Source organism: Podarcis pityusensis (genome assembly GCF_964106645.2).
Source record: "Podarcis pityusensis genome assembly, chromosome: 3".
Classification (NCBI taxonomy): domain Eukaryota; kingdom Metazoa; phylum Chordata; class Lepidosauria; order Squamata; family Lacertidae; genus Podarcis; species Podarcis pityusensis.
Window position 1 is genome coordinate 86,631,108 of NC_138026.1, and position 26,707 is coordinate 86,657,814.

Below are 26,707 nucleotides of genomic sequence, written 5' to 3' on the forward strand. Positions count from 1 at the left end.
TTTGGAGTACAAATGCTCTTTATTCAAGGCAAGGACTGTGGCAGCAGCTGCTCAGCCTTCTATTAGGCAAATAACCCTACAAAGTCAATAGGTTGCAATACCACAGCAGCATGTTCAGCAGTGGTTAATAGGTGAAACAGTCACCTCACATTTTTCCTACACAGAAATAACCTTGATATAGGGGGGAAACCTCCCACACATTGCCATAATTGCACAGTGATGTTCATGGTTTTCCAACTCCCATGCTTGCAGTGATATAAAAGCCCTTCAGCTAAGATGGCACAGGCCCTATTATTCCTCTGACACAGAGATTCATCTCCACACAGAAAGGAAATGACATGTAAGGCAGTCCTTGAACAACCCAACGAGCAGACTTTGATTTCCACTCTGGTCCGAGTTGGATGATCCCACATAGCCACACTTCTGCCAGTGCCACGAAATGGTGCTCTGGTGATGGGCTGCCCAGCTGGATGTTTCCCTCCAGCAAAAGCCAAAATATTTTGGTGGAATAAAGCATATATGCCATTCAATTTGGCTCCGCAGGCTTAGTGTCCTTTGTGCTGCAGTTCTGCCCATCCTTAGATTCCAAAGTGACATTTGGGTTGCCACTTATTAACTCTTGCTCTGCGTCTCTGCTCCTTCTCTTGCAGCACCGGCAGAGGCCACTGGAGTTCTCTAGCAAGCTGATGCACAGATTGATAATCAGGGCTAGCCAAGCCATCCCAAAGAGTATCCACAGAGACACCACATTCTTATACCAGGATGGGTAGGTACGCTCAGGGTTCATGCCTATGGAAAAACAACACTCAAGCTGTTTAGAGGTATGAAATGTCACTCACTTGAGAGAGAAACATAAGTATTTTACAATGAACTGAATCAGCCAGGACTGAGCCTAGAACACTCTGGTGATTGAGAAAAACGAAATCCTGCAATGTCTGGAGCGTCTAAGAGTAGATGGGACACCATCCAGGTCAGAGACCAACCCAAAGGACACACTGAACTATGATTTCATTCCCCAGGAATGTATAGCATAAATGAACCAGGGAATGTAGCTTAAGAAACATGATTCCTAATGGTTGAGTCAGTTGCCCATAGCCACCAGCATAAAAAAGATGAATACTCATTATGTGGAGTTAGAATTTGCATTTTGCACCTCCTTTTGATTCAAAGTCCACATTCCATTGGCAGGGCTCTTGATGGAGATGCATCCAAGACCTGCAACCTTAGGGCCTATTTTCATGCAAGTAGTAAGGAAAATACAAAAGGCCCAGGCCATACCATAATGGAGATGGAGTTATATCTTGGACTAATCAAGACTCGTTTACAAAGGGAAATGAAATTAATTTACTCATTATATAATTTAATATGACCTTTAAAAAGTATATACTGTATACACTGCTCTTTTCCACCTTTTTCTTCAAACAAATGCCCTCAAATCACTGCCTCACTGGGATTAATGCCATATTCTGTGTGATGCACCCTCCGTTGATGCCTCTTCTCATCTGAGAGCTGCTTGTGGTTCATTAGGAAAGAGCAGCTTCCCTCTCTCTAGGTGTGTGTGTGCACATGCGTACTCACATGGGATTGTGTGAGAAACACCTCACACACGGATTGTTCTAAACCTGAGTGATTAATTCGGTGCTTGTTTTCCCAAAGAGTTAAGTGCTTCCCTCACTGAAAAGGGCACCACAGCAATGTGCCATAAGGTTGTTTGTGGAAGTGAAGCCAAAAATTGTTCTCTCACAAACTGTGTTTGTGTAATCAAGCACATAAGCGCTCCAGAGCAAAGGGCCCTTCACGTTCAAGTAGGGCCGCCTCTTTCAGCTTATGCTGCAGAAGCAAATGTTGACACTTCAGCTTTCAGCTGAAGAAACAGGGTATTATTCCTTGTTGTTATTAGACTCAAACTTGAGAAGGCCACTTTTTTTGCCCATAACAGGAACTCACACATGGGAGCTTACTGAAAGGAAGAGAGAAAACCAAACTAAATAAACCTATTGGTTTATCTAAGTCTAAAAACATTCTGTATATAATAGGTCTGAACTACTTACCAATTACATAATCTCCGAAGCCTATTGTGCTAAGAGTAATGAAAGAATAATAGAACCCTTCTTCATAGGTCCAGCCTTCTATGGCAGTAAACAACAGAGGAGGTAGCAGAAGGAACAGCAGAAGGCCAGCAACCAGTGCACAGGTCCGCGTCAACACAGCTGCCCCTTTCTAACAAGAAACAAAAATAATGCTTGAAGCAGACTGGTAGATGGGCATAGGCTCTTGTATCTCTTCCTGATCTCTTTAAGCCACAGTTCCACATCGCAGTGTGTCTGAAACAGGGAACTGGTTTGATGCAGTGCAGCAACCATGCTTTGATTATGGTTTACCATCCCGGTTAGTGAACTGACATTAAACCACTGTTCCACTTTTCAGTTGTAATGACCAGGATTAAAGTACCAAAGTCACCATGCAACGAGAGGAAGGAAAGGTGGAAATGTGCTGACCAAACGTTCCTTCCTGGTTGAATTACGCTACCGTTTATTAAGCCAGGGATATTACAGCAAACCTGGCCCTAAGTCTGCAGACTGAAGTATGGTCTCAAGAGTTAAGCCCTGAGAACAGTTAAGTCAGCCAGTGTGGTGCCCTTCAGATGGTCTACAGCTTCTATCCATCATAGTCAGCATGGTTTAAAATATCTGGAGGTCACCAGGTTGACAAAAGGCTGACTCAAGGCATCACATGCCTCAAGGCAAAGGCTGAATTAAGGCATTTTTGATGCCTGCTAAAAACATTCTTGTTTAAGCAAGCCTACCTAGATGCTTAGAAATGCTGATGTGAATTTAAATCTGTTTTCGTTTGATCTGTTTAACTTTTTGTTTGATTTTGATGTTTTATCTTTGTAAACCGCTTTTTTAAAACAATCAACCAGTGTATAATTTTTATGAAATAAATAATAAAGTCAGGGTGGACAACATGAGACTCTCCAGATACCGTTGGACTTTAACCCGCTAGCAAGCCTTGCCAATGTTCAGGGAAGACGAGAACTTGAGTCCAACGACATTTGGAGGGAACCACATTGGCTACACCAGTTAAGTGTTAAGTATGATCAAGAAGGTGTCTGTAATTCTGTGTGGCTGTGGATTGCACTACAATCCTCAATGGCAGTGGCTTGTAATTGGGGTGGTCTGCACATCATCTGATGTTTTTCTCAATACCATAGAGGACCTCAACTCACATCCTTTATAAAACACACACACATTTCTAACCCTCATTAATGTGAAAACTTAAAATCATGGTGGCATGGTTCTTCTTAAAATCATGGGAGCCTACGGAGGGCTCTGGATGGTTCTTCTAATGTCTAGGAGTTTGGAACTTTAAGTACATCTTTCCATCAGTCCCAGTAAATCTCAAGTAACTTGCTCTGTAAACACCTTGCTGCAGCAGACCTGACCTTTGTTTGTTGTGCACTGTGGCTTGGACTACATAGGTTGGTTGGTTTGTGGAAGAAGACTGGTAGATGGATTGTCTGGCCTTGTGGCCACTTTTTGATCCCTTACAGTTCTTTGGGTTTGGCCCTGACTGGTCACGCTGTGACTCAGAGACCTCAAGTTACAGATGAGAAAATGAGTATTATTATTCCCACTAGTTTATGGCTTAGCTAAAACTTGAACTTGGATCTTCCAGGGAAATTCAATGCTACTCAAGGCAGATTTGAAAGATGCATGACTAATTGCATCAATCTGCCACAAAAGTGGGTTGAAGAAAGGTTCTCACAGATTAAAGGAGACAGCACTATCAATTCTAGGAAATACGTTTTTTATGCTCTCCAGCTTTCATTTATATTTGCTTCATAACATTTTATTTTATGTTTGTTTTTTATCTGGAGATGTGGGAATGGTAGACTGCTAATTTCCTTTCCTTTCTCCCCTCTTCATGTTAAATGGGCCTTTCTAGGATCTAGTATAAATATATAATTATATGGCCATATAATTATAATAACTATAAGACTACACACACATGGCTCTCAAAGATAAAAATGGCAAAGTAAAAGTAAAACGCAATGTCATAAATTAACAATATTATAAAACTACAACTCGCAGCCTAAACATTTCCAGAAGAGAGAATAAAATCAGATGACTAACAACATGTACATAGCATATAAACAGCGGTTTAAAACAGCAATATCACATTTGGGTGTAATGGGGGGTTAAGGCCAGGGGGAGCCCTCATTTGGCATGCCAATGACCAGGTGCCAGGCAAGGCTTTCTGAGGAAAACATTCCACAACTGGGACACCATCACACATAAAAAGCTCTGATGGCCACCCAACTGACATCATCTGTGTTGGGGCACCTGGAACAGGGCCTCTGAAGGGAAGGCAAATGTTCAGATACCCTGGTACCCAACCACTTTGAAGATTAAGACCTGTAATTTGAACAGGGCCTGGAAACAGACTAGCAGTTTATACATGACTGGCGTTTGAGCAAATTGCCCAGTCCCAGTTAATACTTACCGTATGTAGCCCTATTTTCTACCAACTCCAGTTTCCAGGCCATTTACAAAGGTTTCCCCACATACAACACATTGCAATAATCTGAATGGGAAGTTACCAAAGAGTGGGTCACTGTGGCTGGTCTATCTCCATCCAAATATAGCCACAGCTGGTGCATCAGCTGAAGCTGATTAAAATGTTTGGAACTTCTACTATTGCAACTGGAAAAGTAAATGTCCCCAGCAAAAGCGTGCACATTTTCTTTCACTGGAATGACAATGTTTGCAATAAACACTTTTCTTTTTTTTGCATTGGTGGGTGTGAAATGTTTGGATCTTGACATGCGATGCAAGCAGTCATTAGAACAGAGTCAGATCTTCAACCTGTGCTGGGCCTGGTATTTGTCTGAAACAGCTGATGTGTTGCTATATCCAGGAATTGCAAAGCATCTGAAAAAACTGCAGAGTTTTTCAGGAATACTGTGCACAGTAGTTGATCCTAGCCTAGCTCAGGGACTGGGACAGGACTATGTACATGCGTCATGCTTTCTGGATACTTGGAGCCAGAGACGCTGGTAGATAACCCGAGGAATGCAAGTCCTGGCCAGACATAATGTGAAGGGGGAAAATGATGAGGAAGAGGCAGCAGGTAATAACCCAACCTTTGCATGAAGGAAAGCAATTTCTTTTTGATAACAACTTACCTAAGACAGGCATTCAAGCTGGGCACTCACATTACATTTTTGTGAGCTCTCTCTTTTGCCCCTCCTGACATATTTTACCAAAAAGTTCTGGTTTTTTTGAGTGGAAGTTATGACTCACACAAACTTTCTGTTGCTTTTCAGCACTGTCATTACAGGATCAGGCCAAAATGTTCTAAAGTAGTCTGCGTGTGGAAGAGATTCTTTCCCCAGCTCCAAGTTCCCCAGCTGGTTGCATTTTTATATATATGTATATATTTATATATTTTAAAAAATAAAAATTGCGCATTTCTGAATTCCACACCAGCAATATAACAAGTTGATGACAGATACCTGAGCCAAAGGGAAGAACATCTCCTTCTAGCTGAGTTGGTAAATTATAGTAGGGTAGTGTTGAAAAGCAGCACAGGGGAGATTTATTGGAAAGCTTTTCTAGTGGGGAAGAGACACAACTACTACTTCCACGCATGCTAGGGGGAGGCAAGTTGTGAATGGTGTTGCCAGATGCAGAAGAGAATAGGGCTCCTGAACCTCTAATAGTTGTGTAAAAGAGGGGATCTCAGTAGGTATAACTTACTATTCAAGCTCCAATCTACAGAAACTACCCCTTCCAACATAACTATTAAAGGTCCAATGGTCCTGTCTTCTTTTGTATCTGGCTACCCTAATTATAGGGACGCGGGTGGCACTGTGGGTTAAACTACAGAGCCTAGGGCTTGCTGATCAGAAGGTCGGCGGTTCGAATCCCCGCGATGGGGTGAGCTCCCGTTACTTGGTCCCTGCTCCTGCCAACCTAGCAGTTCGAAAGCACATCAAAGTGCAAGTAGATAAATAGGTACCGCTCCGGCGGGAAGGTAAACGGCGTTTCCGTGCGCTGCTCTGGTTCCACCAGAAGCAGCTTAGTCATGCTGGCCACATGACCTGGAAGCTGTACGCTGGCTCCCTCAGCCAATAAAGCGAGATGAGCGCCGCAACCCCAGAGTCGGCCACGACTGGACCTAATGGTCAGGGGTCCCTTTACCTTTACCTTTACCCTAATTATGAGATACAATACAGTGTTGGAGGGTTGCTATGGGAAATGACTGACCATACAGCCAGTATGGGAAATGACAGCCAGCTATGGGAAATGACTGACCAGACAGCATTGATAAGTGGAGATGAAATAACATTTCACTCAGAACTTAGGTTTGAGCAGCATCTGCCATGTTTTCCTTTCTTTCTCCTCTCAAAGTGTTGCACTCATGGGGCTTCTACTCCCTATTTTGTAAAAAATTAAGTAGTTTAAGTTTGTAATAAGGCTTGGAATTGGTTTGAGTGCAGACAGAGGCAAATTAAGGTAAAAAGCATGAAGCAGGAGACTTGCACCTTCACCAAATACTGCCTTTGTTTCCTAATTGTTTTCTCCAATCACACCTACTTGAAACCTTGTTAGATCCCTCAATACACAATACTTTCTTGTGTAACAGAAACCACACTAGTACAATGAACATAGTATAGAGTTCATTCAGGCCTAGTGGTGAAGTTCTCAGTTTTTAAGGATTATTTCTAAACAACCAAAATGCTCCACAATCCTGATCAGAGTGTCAAAACTTTTGCATTGTTTTGAAAGCATAACTAGATTTTGAGCCCAGAGCTGCCTTGGCAGAAAGTGCTGAAGTGTCCTTCAAGTACTTACACAAGGTATCAGTACACAGAGGGTTAAGAAGAAAGTATATTAGTACTGATAAAAAGGTAAAGGGACCCCTGACCACTAGGTCCAGTCGTGGACGACTCTGGGGTTGCGGCGCTCATCTCGCTTTATTGGCCGAGGGAGCCGGCATACAGCTTCCAGGTCATGTGGTCAGCATGACTAAGACACTTCTAGCGAACCAGAGCAGTGCATGGAAACGCCGTTTACCTTCCCGCTGAAGCGGTACCTATTTATCTACTTGTACTTTGACGTGCTTTCGAACTGCTAGGTTGGCAGGAGCTGGGACCGAGCAACGGGAGCTCACCCCGTCGCGGGGATTTGAACCGCCGACCTTCTGATCGGCTAGTCCTAGACTCTGTGGTTTAACCCACAGCGCCACCCACATCCCTTTTAGTACCAGAAATAAAAACTATAATTTACAGGGCTGGTTCTACCATTAGGCAGGTGAGGCAACTGCCTCGGGCAGCATATGCTGGGAGATGGTAGTGTCCCTGAGCTCCCTGATCATATGCTTGTTGGAGAAGAGAGCTGTTGTGTCATGCACTTTGCCCTCTGCCTTTATAATTACCCTATTGATCTCCCTCAGAGGCAGCCCTGTTGCTATTATTGACGTAGGAATTGCAATAAGAAATGATGTGGCAATAAACACGTCTGTGCTTTGGTCTCATAACTATTCAGTGTGGTGCCATTTTCAGCCACAAATCAAAAATGTTCCCAGGACTGCAGTCCTACATATACTTACCAGGGAGTAAGTCCCATTGAATTCAATAGGACTTATTCTGAGTAAACATGCCTAGCATTGTTAGTTTTGCCCTCAGCTGGTCACTTAAACACAGAGAGAAGCAAGTGTTATACATAGCCTCTGGAGGCCATGTTGCAGGGTGTGGGGAACCTGTGGCCCTCCAGTGGTTCCTGAACTACATCATTGGCCATGCTTTCTGGGACTGATGGGAGTTGTAGTTCAACACCATCTGGAGGGCCAAAGGTTCGCCCCACCTACTGTATTGCAATGAGAAGAATCTGTACATCAGAATCACAAGTCATTCTGTGGGTTAAGACACCATACTGTTGCATTTTCGGGCCAGCTGATTGGCCTGCTACAGACTTAAGTCAAAGACATGTCACTTTTATCTGCACCTAAACAACTCACCCATGCTGACAAAAATGAGCAGTAAAGCACCCTTGCTGTTTACCTGCCAGTGAAACTTCTCACCCAGGTGAAAGGCGCACAGCTGAACACCAGAGAGCATCAGCTGTCCTATCCTGTTGAGGAGGACAAGGTTCAAAGGAATCCCAAAAAGAGCAAAGAAGATGCAGAAGACTTGTGCAGCCTCTGTGCTGGGACTCAGGTTACCATAGCCTGGAAGGAGAAAGTTGATAGTTAGTTTAAAAGAATGTGGCTGTAAAAACATAAATCTGTTTCAGTGTTATCTGGCCAAAAGAAGAGGGTCAGAGGTTAAGGATATGTGGCACGAGGCTCACAGCTTGTATGCAGCCCTGGAGGTATTTGTGTGGCCTTATCAGAAAATCCCAGCTTCCATTAAGTGAAGCAAGGTTCTCACCCATCACCTCAGAGGTAAGCTAATATATGTGAAGCCAACCTGTATAAAAAGCTAAAAGATCAAAAGGTTATTAGATGCCTGAAGTAACAGATATTGACTTGGATATTCTAATTCTATTATAGTCTCACATTTAGGGTCAACAATTTTGTATTTGTGTGTTCAGTACTGTGTATCTACCAGCCAAGGATATATCAACTGTATTCAGGTAGATAAAATAACCAATTTTACCAGGTTGCCATCATAACCAATGCATGCTTAGAAGCAAAGGATCGCTGAAATATTACTAGGACTCACTCCAGAGCAATTAGATTTAGGAATGTGGTCAAAATACTTACTCCCCCCCCCCCAACATTTGTATGCTTACATCTTACATTCAGCAGTGCATAACAAAAATACAAATGGTGGTGGGGAACGACTAAAAATCAATACCATAAAACCAAACAAAAATCAATGACAATAAAAACAGCAGTTAAAAGCAGCAGCAATGAAACAAAACTCATGAGGTCAGTAAAACTCAAGTTTAACGTACATCATCTATAGCTCATGGCATCATGCCACACCTCCCAGCAGCTGCCAGGCAGGAATAGCCCAAGTCATTCTTCTACCTGATCATCAGAGCCTTTCCTATATTTTCAAGAGCATTACTAACAATAGTAAAAAGTGTCATATGATATGATTTATAGTGACACTTTTTATTATTATTTCTAGTAGTATTTTTGTAAATAAACATGCAATATAAAACTACTTCCCAATCTTCAAACTCTAGTTCCATCTATGAAATCTATGTCTTGGGCCCAGTCTCTGTCTTGGGCCCGGTCTTATTCAACATCTTTATCAACGACTTGGATGATGGACTCAAGGGCATCCTGATCAAATTTGCAGATGACACCAAACTGGGAGGGGTGGCTAACACCCCAGAGGACAGGATCACACTTCAAAATGACCTTGACAGATTAGAGAACTGGGCAAAAACAAACAAGATGAATTTTAACAGGGAGAAATGTAAAGTATTGCACTTGGGCAAAAAAAATGAGAGGCACAAATACAAGATGGGTGACACCTGGCTTGAGAGCAGTACATGTGAAAAGGATCTAGGAGTCTTGGTTGACCACAAACTTGACATGAGCCAACAGTGTGACGCGACAGCTAAAAAAGCCAATGCAATTCTGGGCTGCATCAATAGGAGTATAGCATCTAGATCAAGAGAAGTAATAGTGCCACTGTATTCTGCTCTGGTCAGACCTCACCTGGAGTACTGTGTCCAGTTCTGGGCACCACAGTTCAAGAAGGACACTGACAAACTGGAACGTGTCCAGAGGAGGGCAACCAAAATGGTCAAAGGCCTGGAAACGATGCCTTATGAGGAACGGCTAAGGGAGCTGGGCATGTTTAGCCTGGAGAAGAGGAGGTTAAGGGGTGTTATGATAGCCATGTTCAAATATATAAAAGGATGTCACATAGAGGAGGGAGAAAGGTTGTTTTCTGCTGCTCCAGAGAAGCAGACACAGAGCAACGGATCCAAACTACAAGAAAGAAGATTCCACCTAAACATTAGGAAGAACTTCCTGACAGTAAGAGCTGTTCGACAGTGGAATTTGCTGCCAAGGAGTGTGGTGGAGTCTCCTTCTTTGGAGGTCTTTAAGCAGAGGCTTGACAACCATATGTCAGGAGTGCTCTGATGGTGTTTCCTGCTTGGCAGGGGGTTGGACTCGATGGCCCTTGTGGTCTCTTCCAACTCTATGATTCTATGATTCTATGAAATAAATGCTGGACTCCCTCCATTCTCATTCCCCCAACTAACAAGGCATCTGTTGAGACACACTTTTTTGTTCACAAGCAAACCAACATTACAAACATCATCAGCGTTACAAGGGATAAGGCTGTACGGAGGCAGGTGCCAACAGCAAGCACTCTAGATTACAGAAGGGTCCTAAAATTAGGAAACGTTCCCACTTGAAGGCTTCAACAGACTCTACATTCCCCTGAAAGCCCACTTAATTCTATAGATGTAACTCTCTGAAATCTATTTGATGTTTGCTTCTGGTTGGGGAGGTTAATTGGACTGAATGGCAAAACAAAACAAGCAGAATAGCATGTGCTTCCTGGTGGGAACAGCTTGCTCTTTCCTCTGCATGCCCCCCCCCCCCGCCATGTACTCTTTAAATAGGGGGGAGAAAGCAGCAGGCTGCCTGCAAGGAAAAAGGAATAGCCAGGTACCATAAGCATTCAATATAAACCACAATGATTACTGAGAATAAAAGTGACCTGGCTTCATAGCTTACTTCTATTGGCTGTGAACACTATTATGGCAGACACATTTATGGAGCTAAAGCAAAATTGAAGCATAAATAAGTCTTTAAACTGCATTCTGTGGGGCCTGGTTCTTGCAAGGAGCAGTTCTTGGAAGTTTGTTAGAGTTGTCCTCTATAACAACCATGTATTTGGCATCCTACAATAGATTGCACTGTTAACATGCTCCCCCCCCCCCCATGTTGGATTTTACTAGTTGTTTGCTTTTATTTGCCCACCTTTTAAAAATCTGGATATCAGTGAGATGGAAAAAGCAAATGGTTCAATTTCCCTATGTCTCCACAATTTTAGAATGTCTGTGTCAGGCACATGATCAAACACTTCTCCATATAAAAAACTCACTGTCCATTCAAAACAACCACATTTTGATGTGCAGGAAAGTATTTCAAAGTAGGCGTGTGTTTAAAGATGCAACCTTGCATTCTGGGAAGAAGAAGGGGGAAAAAGCCCAATAGATTTTTTTTAATTAAAAAAGAAAACCCCACACAGTACTGTTCCAATTCCATTTTAGTATCCTGAAAGAATGTTAAAATGGGTTCCATGGAGCTTTCTAGAAGAGGGGAATTCTGAAGCACTGTGTGACTACACCGCAAGTATGGTTTTCTTTGATCAGCTGCGTTTATATTGGCGTGCACATTTGTTAGCATAAGGAGTGATGATGGTAAGCACTGTACTAAAGACACATCAACCCACAATACACAGACAGAAGTAGTTCTAAAACAAGATTATGTGGGAAAACAGGAAAGTCCAGAGAGAGAGAGACAGAGAGAGAGAGAGAGAGAGAGAGAGAGAGAGAGAGAGAGAACGCTTTAAAAGCAACTCAGGGTGCACAGAGATGACACACACGGATGTCCATAAAATGCCACAGAACAGTTCAATTTAACCAAATGGCACTTCAACCATATTGATCATTCAATCAAATCAGAGGTTACAGTGATAGTAAAGGGCAGATTTATTGATTTGTCTCCCATCCGTCCCACCATGGTTTCTGGTGAAACAGCTGGCTTGGATCAGCAAAACACCAAAAAGGGTTGTTTAGGGCTCCTTGTTGGTTTACAGTACTACACACAGGTCCGGCTGTTTGGATATCTGAATCTGTGGTGTGTATAGAAAGGTTTGTGTACTAATTCCTCATGTATGGATAAGTGAATTTTTGTATAATGAGCAGTTCAATAGTGGACCTACATGTATTTGGTCCAGTATGTCACAGTATGTTCATGATGCCAGGGCACCAAGGGTTAAATGCTGAACTCAGTTTTACATACTGAACTGAATAGAAGGAATCAAAAGGTGGGGATTCTTCAAGTAAGCCATTGTTCACTAATAACAGTGCAGTAACTGGAAACATTTTAACTTCATTTCAAATTAACTATCAATGATTTTACATTTTCTAAAGCCTCTGGTTATGTTAGCTGTCTCAGTTAAAGATACTGACTTACATAAATATGGTAGAATTAATATACATATGCACATGTATGCGCACATGTATGTGTTTGTCTTATGAATGTTAACTGGACTACTTGGTTCTGAGGGAAACTAATGTGATGTTATTTATCCGCAGAACTGGAATCCACAATGGAACATGGTGACCTGTAGGTAAATAATATAATCAACCTCCAGCCAGTTGGTTTTTTTCCCTACTCTCCATGAACAAATACTTAATATGAGCTTAGGTGGGCACTTCCTTGTCCAGTGGAAGGTCAATGATCATGAAAATGGTGGTTGGGGGGTGGGGAGGCTGTTCCTAAAGTTCCTGTCATGTTGTGCTGAATTCTAGGGTTCTTCAACTTGCCCTCATCTATTTCTCACCATAGCTCTTTGACTTGAAGAAAGCAAAGTAGCTCCCACTCTGTCCCACTCCCCCAAGTCTCTCCTGTCTCATCTGGATCCCCCAGTGGGCCCCTGTTTCCAATTGGGCATGGAGGTGGTTCTTTTGTAAGCACATCTAACCCCACTGGGTGGCCTACGACAAGAAAAGCAGGATAAGAAAAAGTACTCAGAAGTGTTGAACGGCTGGGGTCTGGTGGCCCTGTACTGAGACAGGGAACTAGGAACTTATAGAAATGGGGTTGAATATTTGTTGATATGATAATGTGATGGAGAACAACTTTATCTGAAGTTTCGAAAAGCCTGTTCCCAGGTGTAAGTAAATAAGGAAGTTACTGCATTTCACTTTTTGTACACTTTGTCTTAACATTCTGTACTTTTGCATTGTGTGCAACTTTGATAAGATAAGATCACCATAAGATGTACTTTTTGATAAAAGGGGATATATATATATATATATATATATATATATATATATTCATTCGCAACTGTCTCTCAGGCTCACATAATGCTGCCACTGTAACACTAGCCTTCCTTTCAGGGCTGCTTACCAAACTAATGCACATAAGCTGCTTTGAACCATATATTACCATCATACCAGTTATAGGCTCATGAAACATAGGAGCTGAGATTTAAGAAGGGCATGTACAGTGGTACCTCGGGTTACATACGCTTCAGGTTACATATGCTTCAGGTTACAGACTCCACTAACCCAGAAATAGTGATTCAGGTTAAGAACTTTGCTTCAGGATGAGAACAGAAATTGTGCTCCGGCGGCGCAGCGGCAGCAGGAGGCCCCATTAGCTAAAGTGGTGCTTCAGGTTAAGAACAGTTTCAGGTTAAGTACGGACCTCCGGAATGAATTAAGTACTTAACCCAAGGTACCACTGTATAAGAAATGGAAGAAAGGTGAAATCAGGAAGGAGCCAACAGTTGCAGGGAGAAGGTCAGACAGGCCAAAACTCAGAACAAGCTCAGGCTTGTAAGAGTGGTGAAAAATAATTTTAAAAAGGTTTCTTTGGCTATGTTCGAAGCAAGGGGAAGGACAAGAACAAGGAAGTAGTAAGCTCTCTGCATGGAGAAGATGGATAAATGATATTAGGTAACTGCTCAACGCTTACTTTGCCTCTGTCTACATGCAAAAAGAAAGCAAGGACACCTGGCTTGCCAGTAGTATGTGTGAAAAGGATCTAGGGGTCTTAGTAGACCACAAGTTGAACATGAGTCAACAGTGTGTGGAAGGAGCAAAAAAAGAAAGGAAAAAAAGGTAGTGCTATTGTAGGCTGCATCAACAGATGTAGAGTATCCAGATCAAGGGCAGTAATAGTACCACCTCTGGACCACATCTGGAATACTGTGGAATGGACTCCCTCACAAGGTTGTGGACTCTCTTTCCTTGGAGGTTTTTACGCATGTGTCATGGATGCTTTAGTTGATCTAGATTGAAAGCAGCAGATGAGGATAAGAATGAATGATTATGGATTGAGAAAATTGATGTTTTCCTGCTGCAAATGGGTTAGTGTGTGTGTGCATCCCTAGTCCAAATTTAGATTAGCCTGTTTTGCTCATCTCTGTATCATTCTTGCAGATGCAGGTTCTAAGTCCCACTTGCTACAGAAGGTGATGCTAAGCAAAGGAACAGCAGGTCAGGACCTTGTGAACAAGTCCAGTGTCCCGCACACTGCCCTTGACTGCAGTCCTTTTACCCTCTAATTTGTTAGCTCAAGATTTGCTTTGCCTTGTGCTGTTTGTTAAGGAAGCCATTCAATAATTCATCCCCATCTGATTTGCTGGATGTAATAATGTGCTACATGAATTGCCAAGAAATCACATCCAGGGAGCATCTCAATCCTCTAAACCCGGTAGGTGTATTAATATTAAAAATAAGTTACACTGCATAGAAAATAATAACTTGATATTTTGTTGGAATATATTTGAAAACTCTCAACCAAAATTGACTGCAACATTGATTTAGATGCATAATCCGTGGGTATTAGAATAATGCTTATCACCCTTATACCACTGTTTTCAAATAGTTATGCTCACAGACACCAGGTCCTGGAGTCCTGGAAGACTGATCGCTAATTGTCAAATCCTTCCCACCAAGCGTGTACTGCCATCTAGTGGTTTGTTATAGTAACAAAGTGTGTCCAACAAACGAAGGGAGGGTGATCAAATTCTGTGCTTGTGGTCAAACCATCCATCTTCCCTCTCTCCACCCCCCTTTCTTTTTTCCTTTTTTTCTTCTCCCCCTAATGCCTCAACAAATGAAACGGATTTGTAAAAATGTTACATGGAAAAAAAACAAAAACGAGGCATTACACTTACTTCTGTAAAACAAGAGAATCCTTAATAATTATTTTTTTTTAAATGCCACCCTTCCTTTTAATTTTTTCTTCACTATAAATTAAATACATATATTCCTAAATACAGGAATATGTCCTGCAGAACATTTAGAAACTTTCTCAAGAGGGGCAAAGAGCAGGACATTTTTCTTCCCTCTTCTCCAATCCCCTACATTTTTCAACTCAGCCCAACTATAGCCCAACTCACCCAACTTCCAGGATGAGAAACCACTGATGCAAAGCAGATGTGCAGCTGCTGTTGCCTGCACAGGGCTGTTTTCCATAGAATGAGCATGTACCTCCCAATCTGACTGGGGGTGCCCATCTGGATGGCACACAAAGCTTTGCAATGTGCACACAATTTCACATCAGATTTACACCCAGAAAGTAGCAAGTACTTAACTGAATGAAGGTATTCTGGCCCCATGTGGCTAGCCCTGGAGACAGCTGATACACAGCTCCTTTTAAGTCAGGAGCTCAAGCAGGAGACCAGGAATGGTTTGGGAGGGAGTCTTAAAGATACAGATCTCTGAAGGGGATTGGAGACTCACCATGGCCTAGATCTCCCTTTCGCTCCTTCTCCACCAGAATAAAGTAATCTGCCTTAAAGATCATGCATATATTATGGTACCTGACCCCTTTATAACTCAGTGATGAAAGGTTTATTTATATTATTTTGTGTTGCTGTTGTTTGGATTGTTATACTCCTATATTAAAAAGCTCCCTGTCTGCTTTGAAATCAACACTAGTGAGAAGTAAGAAGTAAAAAACTTGCAGCATGCCAGACATAGCATGATGTCGTACTGCCATCTTGTGACTTGTAAGAAGGCAGAGGCAAGAGGACTGCTCCTTGTACAATTTCATGTGCAGAGCCGTATGCAGGTGGGTGTACTTTCCAGTGTGAGGACTGCTGCACAGTTTATATGCACATGTTGTGGAATGTAAAAATTGCACAAAAACAAAAGAAGCAGCTCAGGCTCACACTAGATTTGATGGCAGAACTGCTCCCATGTATAAACTAGGGGAGTGGGATCTCCTGTTTGCAACAATGCACGCAGCAAAAGCGCCATTCAAGTGGGGTGCTAAACTCTCCCCCCTGTATTATAGCTTCTCTCCAGGGTCATTTTCTGCCCAGCTTGGTTCCAGAGCAATGTTAAAAACTCCCCAGGCACCAGGCACATTATGCAACGGGTGTGGGTCCAACCGTTACCACATAATCTCTGGATGAAGCCAGGTTGGCGACTGGCATCTCCATCTGGCTGCCCACCTTTCAGCTTTTTAGGCAAATAAGCAGAAGAGTTTACTTACTGCATTTATATCCCACCTTTTTCTCCAAGGAGTACATGGTTCACCCATGTCCTCGGTTAATCTCTCCGTCAACCCTGTGAGGTAGGTTAAGAGGTTGTGACCCAAGATCACTCAGTGAGCTTCATGACTGAGTGGGGAATTAAACCCTGACCTCCCAGGTCCTAGTCCAACACTCTAACCACTATACCCCACTGGCTTCCTAGAGTTCTTCTGATATGGGGCAGCTATATAAATAAGTATGGGGAAAACAAAACGTCACTTAGAGAAGGATCTGAAATAGCTTCCTTGAAGCTTGAATTTGTTTTATTCTGGATTGTTTTATTTGATGTTTGAAAGTGTTGTAAACCCCTTTGAGATGTTTTCTTTAAAATATAAAGCATAAAAATAAAAATAAAAAATCCAGTGGCGGGGGGGGGGGGGGGAATGGTGCCTAGACATTCCATTGCGGCAACCACAATCTAAGTTCAAGGTGTCATTTGGTGATTAGCTTATATGTCTGAGTTTCTGACCCTGTTCCAGGAGGAAAGGCTACATGAAGCCAAGCACTAAGCGCAGGGAAGATTCAGTTTCCCTCACTCTATGCGCTCTTTTGCGCCATAAATAAATAAATAAATAAATATGCATTTGCAATTCCACTTTATATGTAACTGGGGGACCCACAAATGGAGCTGCTACTGCTGTCGTTTGTAGTTTGAGTCTCAGATACACAGAGCATTCATGGCCACATGCCCAGATAAAAAAAAATGTGATCAGAGGCACCACATGAAGAAACAGGAGCAATCATGAGAGCATTGAAGAGTTTTCTATAGGCTGTTTGGGCATTTTTGACGTCAGCACATTTACATCAGTGCGTCTAGGAGAAACAATGTCGGGTTTGTGGGGCATGTGCGTAAATGTATATCAAAAAAACACACACCCAAACATCAAAGAGAACCAAGTAGGATGACACAAACATGGGAATATATTATCACCCTTAGGCAATCCCTAAAATAAATGACTGACCCTTTTCAGCCCACATTAAGGCTATTCATGCAGTTTGTCAAAAGGGAAAGAATGCCAGAGAAGACAAGTTGAGCACTTTACTTATAAATAGTTACAGCTGGTTTCTTTATGAAATTTACATGGCACTCTATGGCTCCTAAAGCAGCCCTCAGATAACAACTTGCAAAGACCATCAATAGAACAAAACCAATAAAATCATAAACTGTTAAACCAGAAGAACAAAGAAAGTAGTTTCTTGAAATCTCAGGACAACTTGGAAAACAAATTAAAATCCACAAAAGGTTTATATCGATCTCCTAAAAACCAATGGACTGGAAGTGTGAAGTCTCTTTGGAGAGAGACTCACCTAACACAGGAACCACGACTGAAAAGGTCCTGCCCCTTCCCTGAAGTTAGATGAGCCAGAAGAACAACTGGAAGCCATTGGTAAACCAGTGATAGAGAACATCAGATCTGAACCGATGTCAGTAAGCAGTTAAAAGATTAGTTTATGTTAGCTTAAGCCAGTGGTACTCAAAGGGTGTGGAGTGCCACACTGGTGTGGCAGGAGAGGATGGCCAGTGTTGCGAGAAGATTCAAGGACAATCAAAGAAATATTCAAATGTTTCAGTGTAATATAAAAAGGTAAAGGGACCCCTGACCGTTAGGTCTAGTTGCGGACTACTCTGGGCTTGGAGTGCTCATCTCGCTTTATTGGCCGAGGGAGCTGGCGTACAGCTTCTGGGTCATGTGGCCAGCATGACTAAGCCGCTTCTGGCGAACCAGAGCAGCGCATGGAAACACCGTTTACCTTCCCGCCAGAGCGGTACCTATTTATCTACTTGCACTTTGATGTGCTTTTGAACTGCTAGGTTGGCAGGAGCAGGGACCGAGCAACGGGAGCTCACCCCGTCGCGGGGATTTGAACCGCTGACCTTCTGATCGGCAAGTCCTAGGCTCTGTGGTTTAACCCACAGCGCCACCAGCGTCCCTCAGTGTAATATAGTATAGTATAATATTATTTTTAAAAAATCTGCAGAATACAGATCGATATCTTTTCAAAATGAGAGCAAGAACATCAAGAAATACTGAGACCAATCCTGGTTGTGATCCAAAATCCCCATTCAGACAGAGTGCTTGAGAAGGCTCATTTGACTCCTGTAGCAACCTCAAGCAAACCTCCAAACAAGAAAGTCTGTCGACCATATGTGGATAGCTATCCGAGCCTCAGATTCACATGGACTGGAGATGAAAACTGGAGTTTGTTTGTCTCAAATTAGACCTAATATAAATGAGATTACCTGGGAAAAGCATTCTCATATCTGTCATTGAGTTTGTACACATACTTAAAGTACATTTGTAAGTGGTGTGTTTATAATTATATTTTGGGAATGATTTGTGTTCTTATGTGGCTGCATTGTTTTATACTTTCTGAATGTCCCATAATCATATTATAAATAGTTGTGTTCTGTGTTATAAACCAAGCATAGCTAAGTTTATTTTTGTCTTCCAGTGTATTTCTTATCAATAAAATTTTTGGTGTGGTGGGAGCAAAATTTTATTACAGTCATACCTCAAGTTACAGACGCTTCAGGTTGAGTTTTTTTGGGTTACGGATCCGGTGAAACCCGGAAGTACCAGAATGGGTTACTTCCAGGTTTCGGGGGTCGCACATGCACAGAAGCGCTAAATCATGCATCCCGCATGGATCACGTTCGCAACCCCAGCATCCACTGTATTTATGTGTGGCCTAGAGAAAGAAGTTTGATAACCACTGGTTTAAGCCATAAGTTTCCTCTCTCTTTACTATCTGCTCCTCCAAGGTGTACAAATTTAGATTATCACAGCAAACTTTATCAGGGGAAGGGCCACTCTTCCTTTTGCCCCCTTCTACTTGGATCACAGTGGGATGATGAAACATTTGGGGATCAGATACCTCCAGAGATATAGTATAGATTAATAAAGGTAATTTGCTAGGAAGCACAGGACATTCCATTCTTGGCTGATGAGAGAGAAGGTCAGCCTTCCTGAAATTTATGTTCTCCCCTCATACTTCACACTGTTCCCTAGAAGCTTGTACCTCAGTTTAAATCAGGCATAATTGTGTGTTTCCATTCCATAACCCAGGGTTTACTGTCTCTGTGTGGAATTCAGATGCCTCACAGGAACATAAGACAAAGCAATACAGGAATCTGCCCATTTGTAGGCTAACCTTGCTTCCTGAAGGTGGCGCCTCTGCCAAGGAAGAAGGGGGAAAGGCTGTTTCTATAACTGGTTTTACGCAATTTTCTCAGAACATTTCCTACCGATGGTTGTTACTGCAGAAACAGAGAAGAAGAAGGAGCCAACAAAGTCCCATCTGCCCAGGCTCGTGTTTCCCTTAAGGTAAAGCCCACTCTTGTAGGCCTGGATGATGCCCTGCAAAGAGATAAGAAGGAATAAAGAGTGAGAGTTTCTGGCAACAAGGCAGCTAAGTCACCCTGGAGACCGTCAGACCAAGGCAAGATCGGAACTTGCTTTTCTGGCATGGCATATATTTAAAACATGAATAGACTCCTTCCTCTAAGGCAGGCATAGGCAAACTCCGGCCCTCCAGATGTTTGGTATTACAATTCCTACCATCCCTAGCTAACAGGACCAGCGGTCAGGGATGATGGGAGTTGTAGTCCCAAACATCTGGAGGGCCAGAGTTTGCCCATGCCTGCTCTTAAGGGGCTATCATAGGTGGCTCCATGGGGCTTTTTATGTACAGCAATTTTAAGGATAGGTTGTGTTTTCACCCTGTTCTTTAAAATGCATTGGAACTGCTGCTGTTTTAGTGTTTTTAACTGCACTGAAGTCTGCCCTAGGATCATATGATAAAGGTCAGGTAAAAATACTCTTAATAAATAACGGGATGGGGCAGTTTTCAGCTTGAACATGCAGACCACAGTATATATGGAACATGGAAATTACTTAGTAGTAGTCATATGGCATAATTACTCCACAGTAGTTACAACAGCCAGAGGTGTAGGGAGCACAGAAGCAGTGAGGAGATGCACTGTAAATGTGGCTAGTTACTGAAGAGTAAAGCCCCATCATAGTTGTTTGCCACTGGGTGATCTTGAGCTAAACTGTGCATACACCAAAGGGTTAATGTGTATATGGGTCACACAGATCCAAATTTTCTCTGAGTATTTTTTAAACACATTTTTCCACATGCAAATACTGTCAGTTGAACTCTATCTCAGTGCTTCCCATCCACGCTAGTGGGCAATGCTTGGATATATGTGCACTGTGTATTGCCCCACCCCCCACAATTAGTACTTCCCACCTTCCTGAAACCTGATGTGCATTGTGGGCACGTCTGGAAGCATTTGTTTAACTGTGCCAGCAGCCAATTTCTTACTTTGCTTTAATATCCAATATAACAGACATACACAGAACAGCTTATTTAATAGGTTAATTTAAAGTATGTTACAGTGTGTGTGACATACCCTGCCTTGCTAATAGCCCACCCTTCCTGAATTCTGGAAACCATGGGCATGCACACAGGTATTTGTTTCTTGTGCACATGGCCATTATGATTACTATTTGTATACAAGTTTTTCCATATATAAGATTTGCACAGAACAATGGGTTAATTTTTTTTAAAGTGTGTGTTAAATACAAATATTATTTATTTGTGTATCTGAAGCCATTTCAAAAATGAAATACCCCAAAAGAGCCCCACTAGCCCACTGAGGAGCACCTGCCAATGGAAGCTGGGGATGGAGTGACAGATGGCATCCAGCGAAATGTCACCATACATGTTTTAAAAAGTACCCAAATAATGTGCATCCACTTATGCAATATCCACAAATTGGGAAAACCAAAATTTAAAGGGGGCGGGGAAGTGCAGGCTACCACTTGAATAAGGACAACGTTGTGTTGACAGTGTAAAAACCAAACAAACGTGCACACATCCATTTTAAACTGGTGTGTGCGCGCGCACGCACAAAGCCCTAATTGCTACCTTTTAGCTCATAGGGTAAGGTTACCAGACATCCCCATTTCCTGGGGACAGTCCCCAGATTTACAAATCAGTCCCCTGACAAAATCCATCTATTTAGTAGGAAGTTGAAAAGTGCCCCCAGATTAATTTTTAAAAATCTGGTAACCTCATCATAGGGTAGCTGTGACTACAGAGGGCAGGGGAGAATCACATAAACCACTCCATGGAAAGAAGATGGGATATAAATTTGAACAGATAGCTGCCTCTTTCACAGTGATCCTTTGACTAGGCAGAGAGAAGCCTTTGTTTCCCCTGTTTATACTTTCCCTGTTCATGCATGAGGTGACACTTTATTCCACCTGCTAAAGCTTAATTAAGATGTTGGGACATAACAGAAAAGGGAAATTAAGTTATTAGTTATATTTGCACTATTGATTTTTGATCCACGCTTGCTCTTGGTCCATCCTGCTTTATTAATATACAAGGAAATATATATTTTATAATAAAATGCTGAAATGAAGAGAACAGTCCCTGTTCTTAGTTGCCCTGGCAATACTTTATAGGGCCAGCCTGCTTGTGATAATGGCTTTAATTAGTTCTGTGAATTTGGAAGCTGGCAATATGCTGCCACCTTCCCAGGAAAAAGCTATAACTCAGGTAGGATTCTTGGCCTCTGACAGGACGACGTAGATCTCTCTAACCTGTGGCAGCAGTCCGAGTTGTTAGGGGCATATGAGGCACATGGACTTGGAATCCGATAGCTCTTGCAGAAATCCACCTCAGAGCTTGAATGGTAACTTTGTAGGGAGGATAAACTGGAGGGAAGGGTACTGCCATGACATGCCTGTGGGTTCCCCTCCCTCCCTCCCAGCACCTCCCCTCTCCATGCCTCAGTTTCCCCCTTTCTTTGTTTTGCCAGGAATCTAGGCTGAGTAAACACAATTCAAAGAGTTAATTCCAACACATAAGCAGCCCTTTTATGGTTGGACTTAATTCTGATATACCAAACAGAGGACTTGAAGAATTCTAGGTCCATTTTGGCATCTTAATTGCACCATGGATTTTATGGTGAGATATGTCCTGTGATGACATTGCAGAGGAAACTGGTAACATGGATTGATTACAACATTGCTGCCAGCCTTCTTGGTTCTGCAGGTTTAAAAATTGTTTTGTTATAAATGTTTATCAAACAACAGCAGGAGCTTTTTCCAGTATGGAATCATGGATTTAAGAACGCGTGTTTTTAAAGAAGGGAGACCTACTTCAATTTTAAGTAATGCAATAGGTGCCCTATGTGACTCCCAAATAGTTGATGTAGGAACACATACATTAGAGCTACACCAAATTGCTTCACCACATGACAAGCAAGTTATGTTCTTAGCAACAATTTTTTATCCTCCCTTCTAACAAACAATGACCCTTAGTATAATAAAGCATCTTTATAGACCCCAATGAATGAGTAGATAAAATTTAAATTGCCTCAAAATGGGCCCATTATTACAAAAAATGAAGCCTTAAGCATTAAATAAACGACACTGATAGATGATAATGACCATACAGGATCTGTTTCTTATGTCTTCTGGCAAGCATCATCACTTTATCTTACTGTAACTAATAGATCTAATGTTAGAATAGATTCCAAATCTGGACAGTAATCTTGGGATAATGAATCAGGAATGTCATAGCCTCCATTAAGCAGCACTTCTCATTTATTTAAAAGATACTGAACATATTTTTTGTGGGAATATCAAGATGACTTAGCCCTTGTTCACACATCACATTAAGCCATAGTTGCAAGACCCTGTGGTTTAATATGAATGCTCAGTGTACCTGTGTGCACTGCTGAAACCATGGGTGTTGCAGTCTTCCTTTGCAGCTGGAAAGCAAACCATGGCCTGCCTTTGCATTACCTCCAATCCTGGGCTCATGGTTGGTTTCCTTCAAACAAACAAGTGCTAAGTCCAGAGCAAACTTTGGTTACTTAGAGGAACCAACCACAAATCCAGGTTCAGGTGCAACACTAAGTGAGACCACGGCTTGTTTCCCGGCAATGGGGGTGGAGCGAAGCACCCATGATTTCAGCAGTATGAACAAACATTCTCATTAAACCAAAGATAAAATAAACTATGGTTCAATGCAACATGTGAGCCAGGGATTATTGGGTGATAGTTTTCAGGGTCTTCTAAAAAGCCTTGGAGAGGATTACTTTATAAGCCATATCTGAAATCAAAGTTTCTTTGCTGGAGTACCTGCATCTGAGTGCCAGATTATTATGGTGTAGTGGTGATTAAGATTGTTTTGAAGTTAGATGGACCTTGCCCTTTCCAAATGAAAGTTATTATTTCTCCACATTATTAACACAGATAAGTAACAACAATATATTGGGGTGAATATTAATCTTAATGCGTCTTTTCAGGTACATAGGTGAAACATCATAAACCCTAACTGGCTCCTTATCTTAGAGTCTTTACTACAAGAAAGGTTCTCTCCCACACTGATAATGTGGAAGAAAATCAAATCAGTGAGACCATATACGCAAACAAGACACGCGTGGAAGCATCATTGGGCTCCCAATGATCCTTACGAAGGATTACCAAAACCTGCTCCTGCTCCCAAGGAGGCTATGAAACTTGGTATATAGATTGTGGTCCAAGAAGAGAGAGCTTAACCATGATCATGTCTCAGTCTCCCTATTGTGGAAAAGGGAAGACTAAAGAACAGTGGGATGAGATGAAACCAACCAAGCTCAAAATCAACTACTTCTCTCCCTCACCCAGAAAGGTTCTCCCAAAGACTAAGCCACAAAATTCAAACCAGACTGTGCCAGAAGCAAGAGTAGAAGCCCAGAGGGTACACCAAATTGCCTACATATCAGTTGACTCAAAAGAGTGAGCCCAGCTTGTAATTGCTATGATCGAAAGAATCAGTAGCAAATCACAAGTGGAAAACAGTCTTCTTTGCTTTTTTTCAATTGATCTGCTTTCTCTAACCCTTATCCTTCCTCATCGATTAACTCTGCTGTTTGTTATTTTCACCTACCAAATCGTATCTAAAAACCCTTTTATACTGCAAGTGTCCTGCCTTTCTGTTTATCTTGTAAAGCCAGTTGAACACATTAGGTGGTGTATCAATAATAATAATAAAATAACGTTAAGCTTAGGAGAAGTGATGTGAAACACAACACATGACTTAACATCTCTATATGCTACTTCATTTTGGCCATGCTCTCCCATGAGTTCTTCAGGGACAGTCACATCCAAATATGGGAACAATGTCAACAGAAAATAGCACTGAGATTTTTTTTAAAAAAAAATCCACGGTCATTTGTCTTGCTCATAGCAATAGCTATTTATATTTACATAGCAGTACTTCAAGTATATTTCTCAGTACATCTTATAATAAGGACAGGAAGCCTGTGGCCCTCCAAAAGTCATTGGACTGCATCAGACCTAGCCAGAATGATTATTAGTCAGGGATGGTGGGAGTTCTAGTCCAGAAACATCAGTTGTTTCCCCTGCCATGTCTTATAACAACCCCATAGGGCAGCATTCTCATCTCCATATTGCAGAGGGTGAGCTGACCAGGGCCAGCTCAGAGGGTGAAGCAGCCTTGCTCAAGCAGCAGAATGTGAAGTACCAACAAAACAACCTTCTTCAACTTGGTGCTTTCCATAACAATAAAAGGAGGCAAATGGTTATTTTGTTTGTGGTTGGATTTGTAGTACCATAAGATGGCACTTTTTGGATTGACTGCATTAACAACACGGTACTTCTGTCTGATAATGTGATAATGAAGAAGCTCATGACTGAGGGAACAACTGAACTGAGGACTTCCTGCTCAGACTCTCAGATGTCCCAGCTCACATGCATTCAGCATCTCATGCCCCATGTGACATTCTTCCCTTTCAGCAGGATGGGAGAACCATTCCTCTCACCATTTCTTGACCTTTGGCCATGCCAGCTAGGGCTGATGGAACTTTCTTGCACAGTATCCCTATCTAGGGATGAGGAATGGAGACCATTTGGTCCTCCAGATGCTTTTGGATTCCCAACTCCCATCAGCCCCTGCTGCAGTGCCAATGAACAAGGTGGATGCGAGTTGTAGCCCAACATCTGGAGGATCCCAGATTCCCCATGGCTGCCCTACTGTTTCAAGCAGGGCTTTTTTTTCAGGGAGAGCTCAGCTCCAGCACCTCTCAAGTGGGCGCCACTGCCATTCTAACATGGCAAACTCCGGCACCTCTTTTTCTAAAAAATAGCACTGGTTTCAGGTATAATGTGGTCTTCCTCAAAGTCTTGCGTTTTTGGACAGGCGGTTTCCCTGGTTTCTACAGAAAACTCCTTATCGCAGATCCCTTTCTGCGGGGGCCCTTTTTGCCTTCCCATCCAACTGACGGTGGTACAACCATCTTCGTGGATGTGCAATGCTTCGCTGTACCCTAGTATTTCCAGAAGGGCTGGCCTGTCCATGGACTTCTACTTTTCCTTTTTGCAAAAGCTCTTCCGGACAGACTTCCTCCCCAGGCGCCAGGCACCTTCTCTGCCACATTCCCACGATTGTACAGTCCTCCATCAGCCAGTTCTCTCCCCGCTCCCAACCTGCTTTCGGGCCTTGGAGCGCGTGGAGACGAGCGTGCCTCTGCCCGCGCGCAAAGCGCCCTCCCCTCAACCGTAAGAGCCCCACATTAAGTATCTACAAACAACAGCCTAACGGCCTGAGGGGAGAGAGGAGCATGCGAGGACAAGTTTCGCACACAGCCGGCGCCTCCCTTCCCTCACGGGATTCGGCCCAGCCCGGCAGTCGCCCTCCTGTCGTCCCCCTCACCGCCCCGGGGCTCAGGGGCGACGCTCTCCTCGGCGGCGGGACGGGCTCGCTCCCCACCCCGGTACCCCCGCTACCTTGGCGAGGTCCTCGAGGTCCTCCCTCTCCAGGCACGTGTAGTTCTCCAGCAGGTCCCACTTCTCACTCAGCAGCCGCCCCGCCATGTCTCTCTCGCGGGGCGACTCGAGCGCCCAGAACGCAGCGCTGCCCAGCAGCAGGTAGCTCAGGTAGGCGAGCAGCAAGAGCGGCGTGGCGGGAAGCCGGCGGCCCGAGGACGAGGCGGCTCCCGGCGTCGCCCGGCCGCACCTCCCGCCGCAGCCGCACATCGCCAGCTTCGTGCCTTCACCGGCCTGCGCGCAAGTTCAGTGGGCGACAGCGGCGCTGGGCCACACTCGGCCAGGCGGGGGAAGCGGCTCCGAGCTACCCTGGCGGCTTCTCCTAAGACGCCGGCGGCTCTCTGGTGCTCTGGGAGGAGCCAAGGAAGCGCCTCGCGCTTTTCAAAGCGGGCGAGTAGCTCCGCTTCCGTCAGTCGCAGCGCGCTCGCGGAGTTTGGCCCGCGGGAGCGAACTTGGGGCCCTCAAGGTTGGGGCCTGGGGAGGCGTTGGGTGCCCAAAACCCTCCAGAAGGGCCGCAGCATCGCCGCCCTCGTTTTAGGCCCTGCACCCCGCCAGCCCCTGGAAGTAAACCTTGAGAGGGGGAATGCTG

The 26,707-nt window shown here is 43.3% G+C and overlaps 1 protein-coding gene and 1 long non-coding RNA gene across 3 annotated transcripts; one reads left to right on the forward strand and one right to left on the reverse strand.

Annotated features, from left to right (window-relative positions):
* LOC308474184 (potassium channel subfamily K member 17-like) lies at positions 1-26,346 on the reverse strand. Its single transcript, XM_081000292.1, has 5 exons — positions 26,080-26,346; positions 19,515-19,626; positions 8,069-8,235; positions 2,052-2,220; positions 1-789 (listed from the first exon to the last, which is right to left on the reverse strand). The coding sequence occupies exons 1-5, from the start codon at positions 26,326-26,328 to the stop codon at positions 527-529; spliced, it is 960 nt and encodes a 319-aa protein (XP_080856418.1). The 5' UTR covers positions 26,329-26,346; the 3' UTR covers positions 1-526.
* On the forward strand, positions 11,335-18,757 carry LOC308474240. 2 transcript variants are annotated; one of them, XR_013984603.1, is made up of 6 exons: positions 11,335-11,408; positions 12,309-12,343; positions 14,163-14,219; positions 14,331-14,436; positions 15,669-15,801; positions 18,248-18,757. It is a non-coding gene; the product is annotated as an uncharacterized lncRNA (long non-coding RNA). The 2 variants fall into 2 exon arrangements; XR_013984604.1 differs by lacking the exon at positions 12,309-12,343 and having other exon boundaries at positions 11,336-11,408.
* Positions 26,347-26,707: the final 361 nt, after the last annotated feature.

Bases quoted from the DNA above. Each gene is read 5' to 3' on its own strand.
- LOC308474184 (XM_081000292.1), bottom strand. From the start codon at position 26,328: ATGTGCGGCTGCGGCGGGAGGTGCGGCCGGGCGACGCCGGGAGCCGCC. The intron at 2,221-8,068 runs GTAAACAGCAAG...GTTTCTTGTTAG, and splicing joins GTGAGAAGTTTCACTGGCAG to AAAGGGGCAGCTGTGTTGAC. The intron at 790-2,051 runs GTAAGTAGTTCA...GTTTTTCCATAG, and splicing joins CTTCGGAGATTATGTAATTG to GCATGAACCCTGAGCGTACC.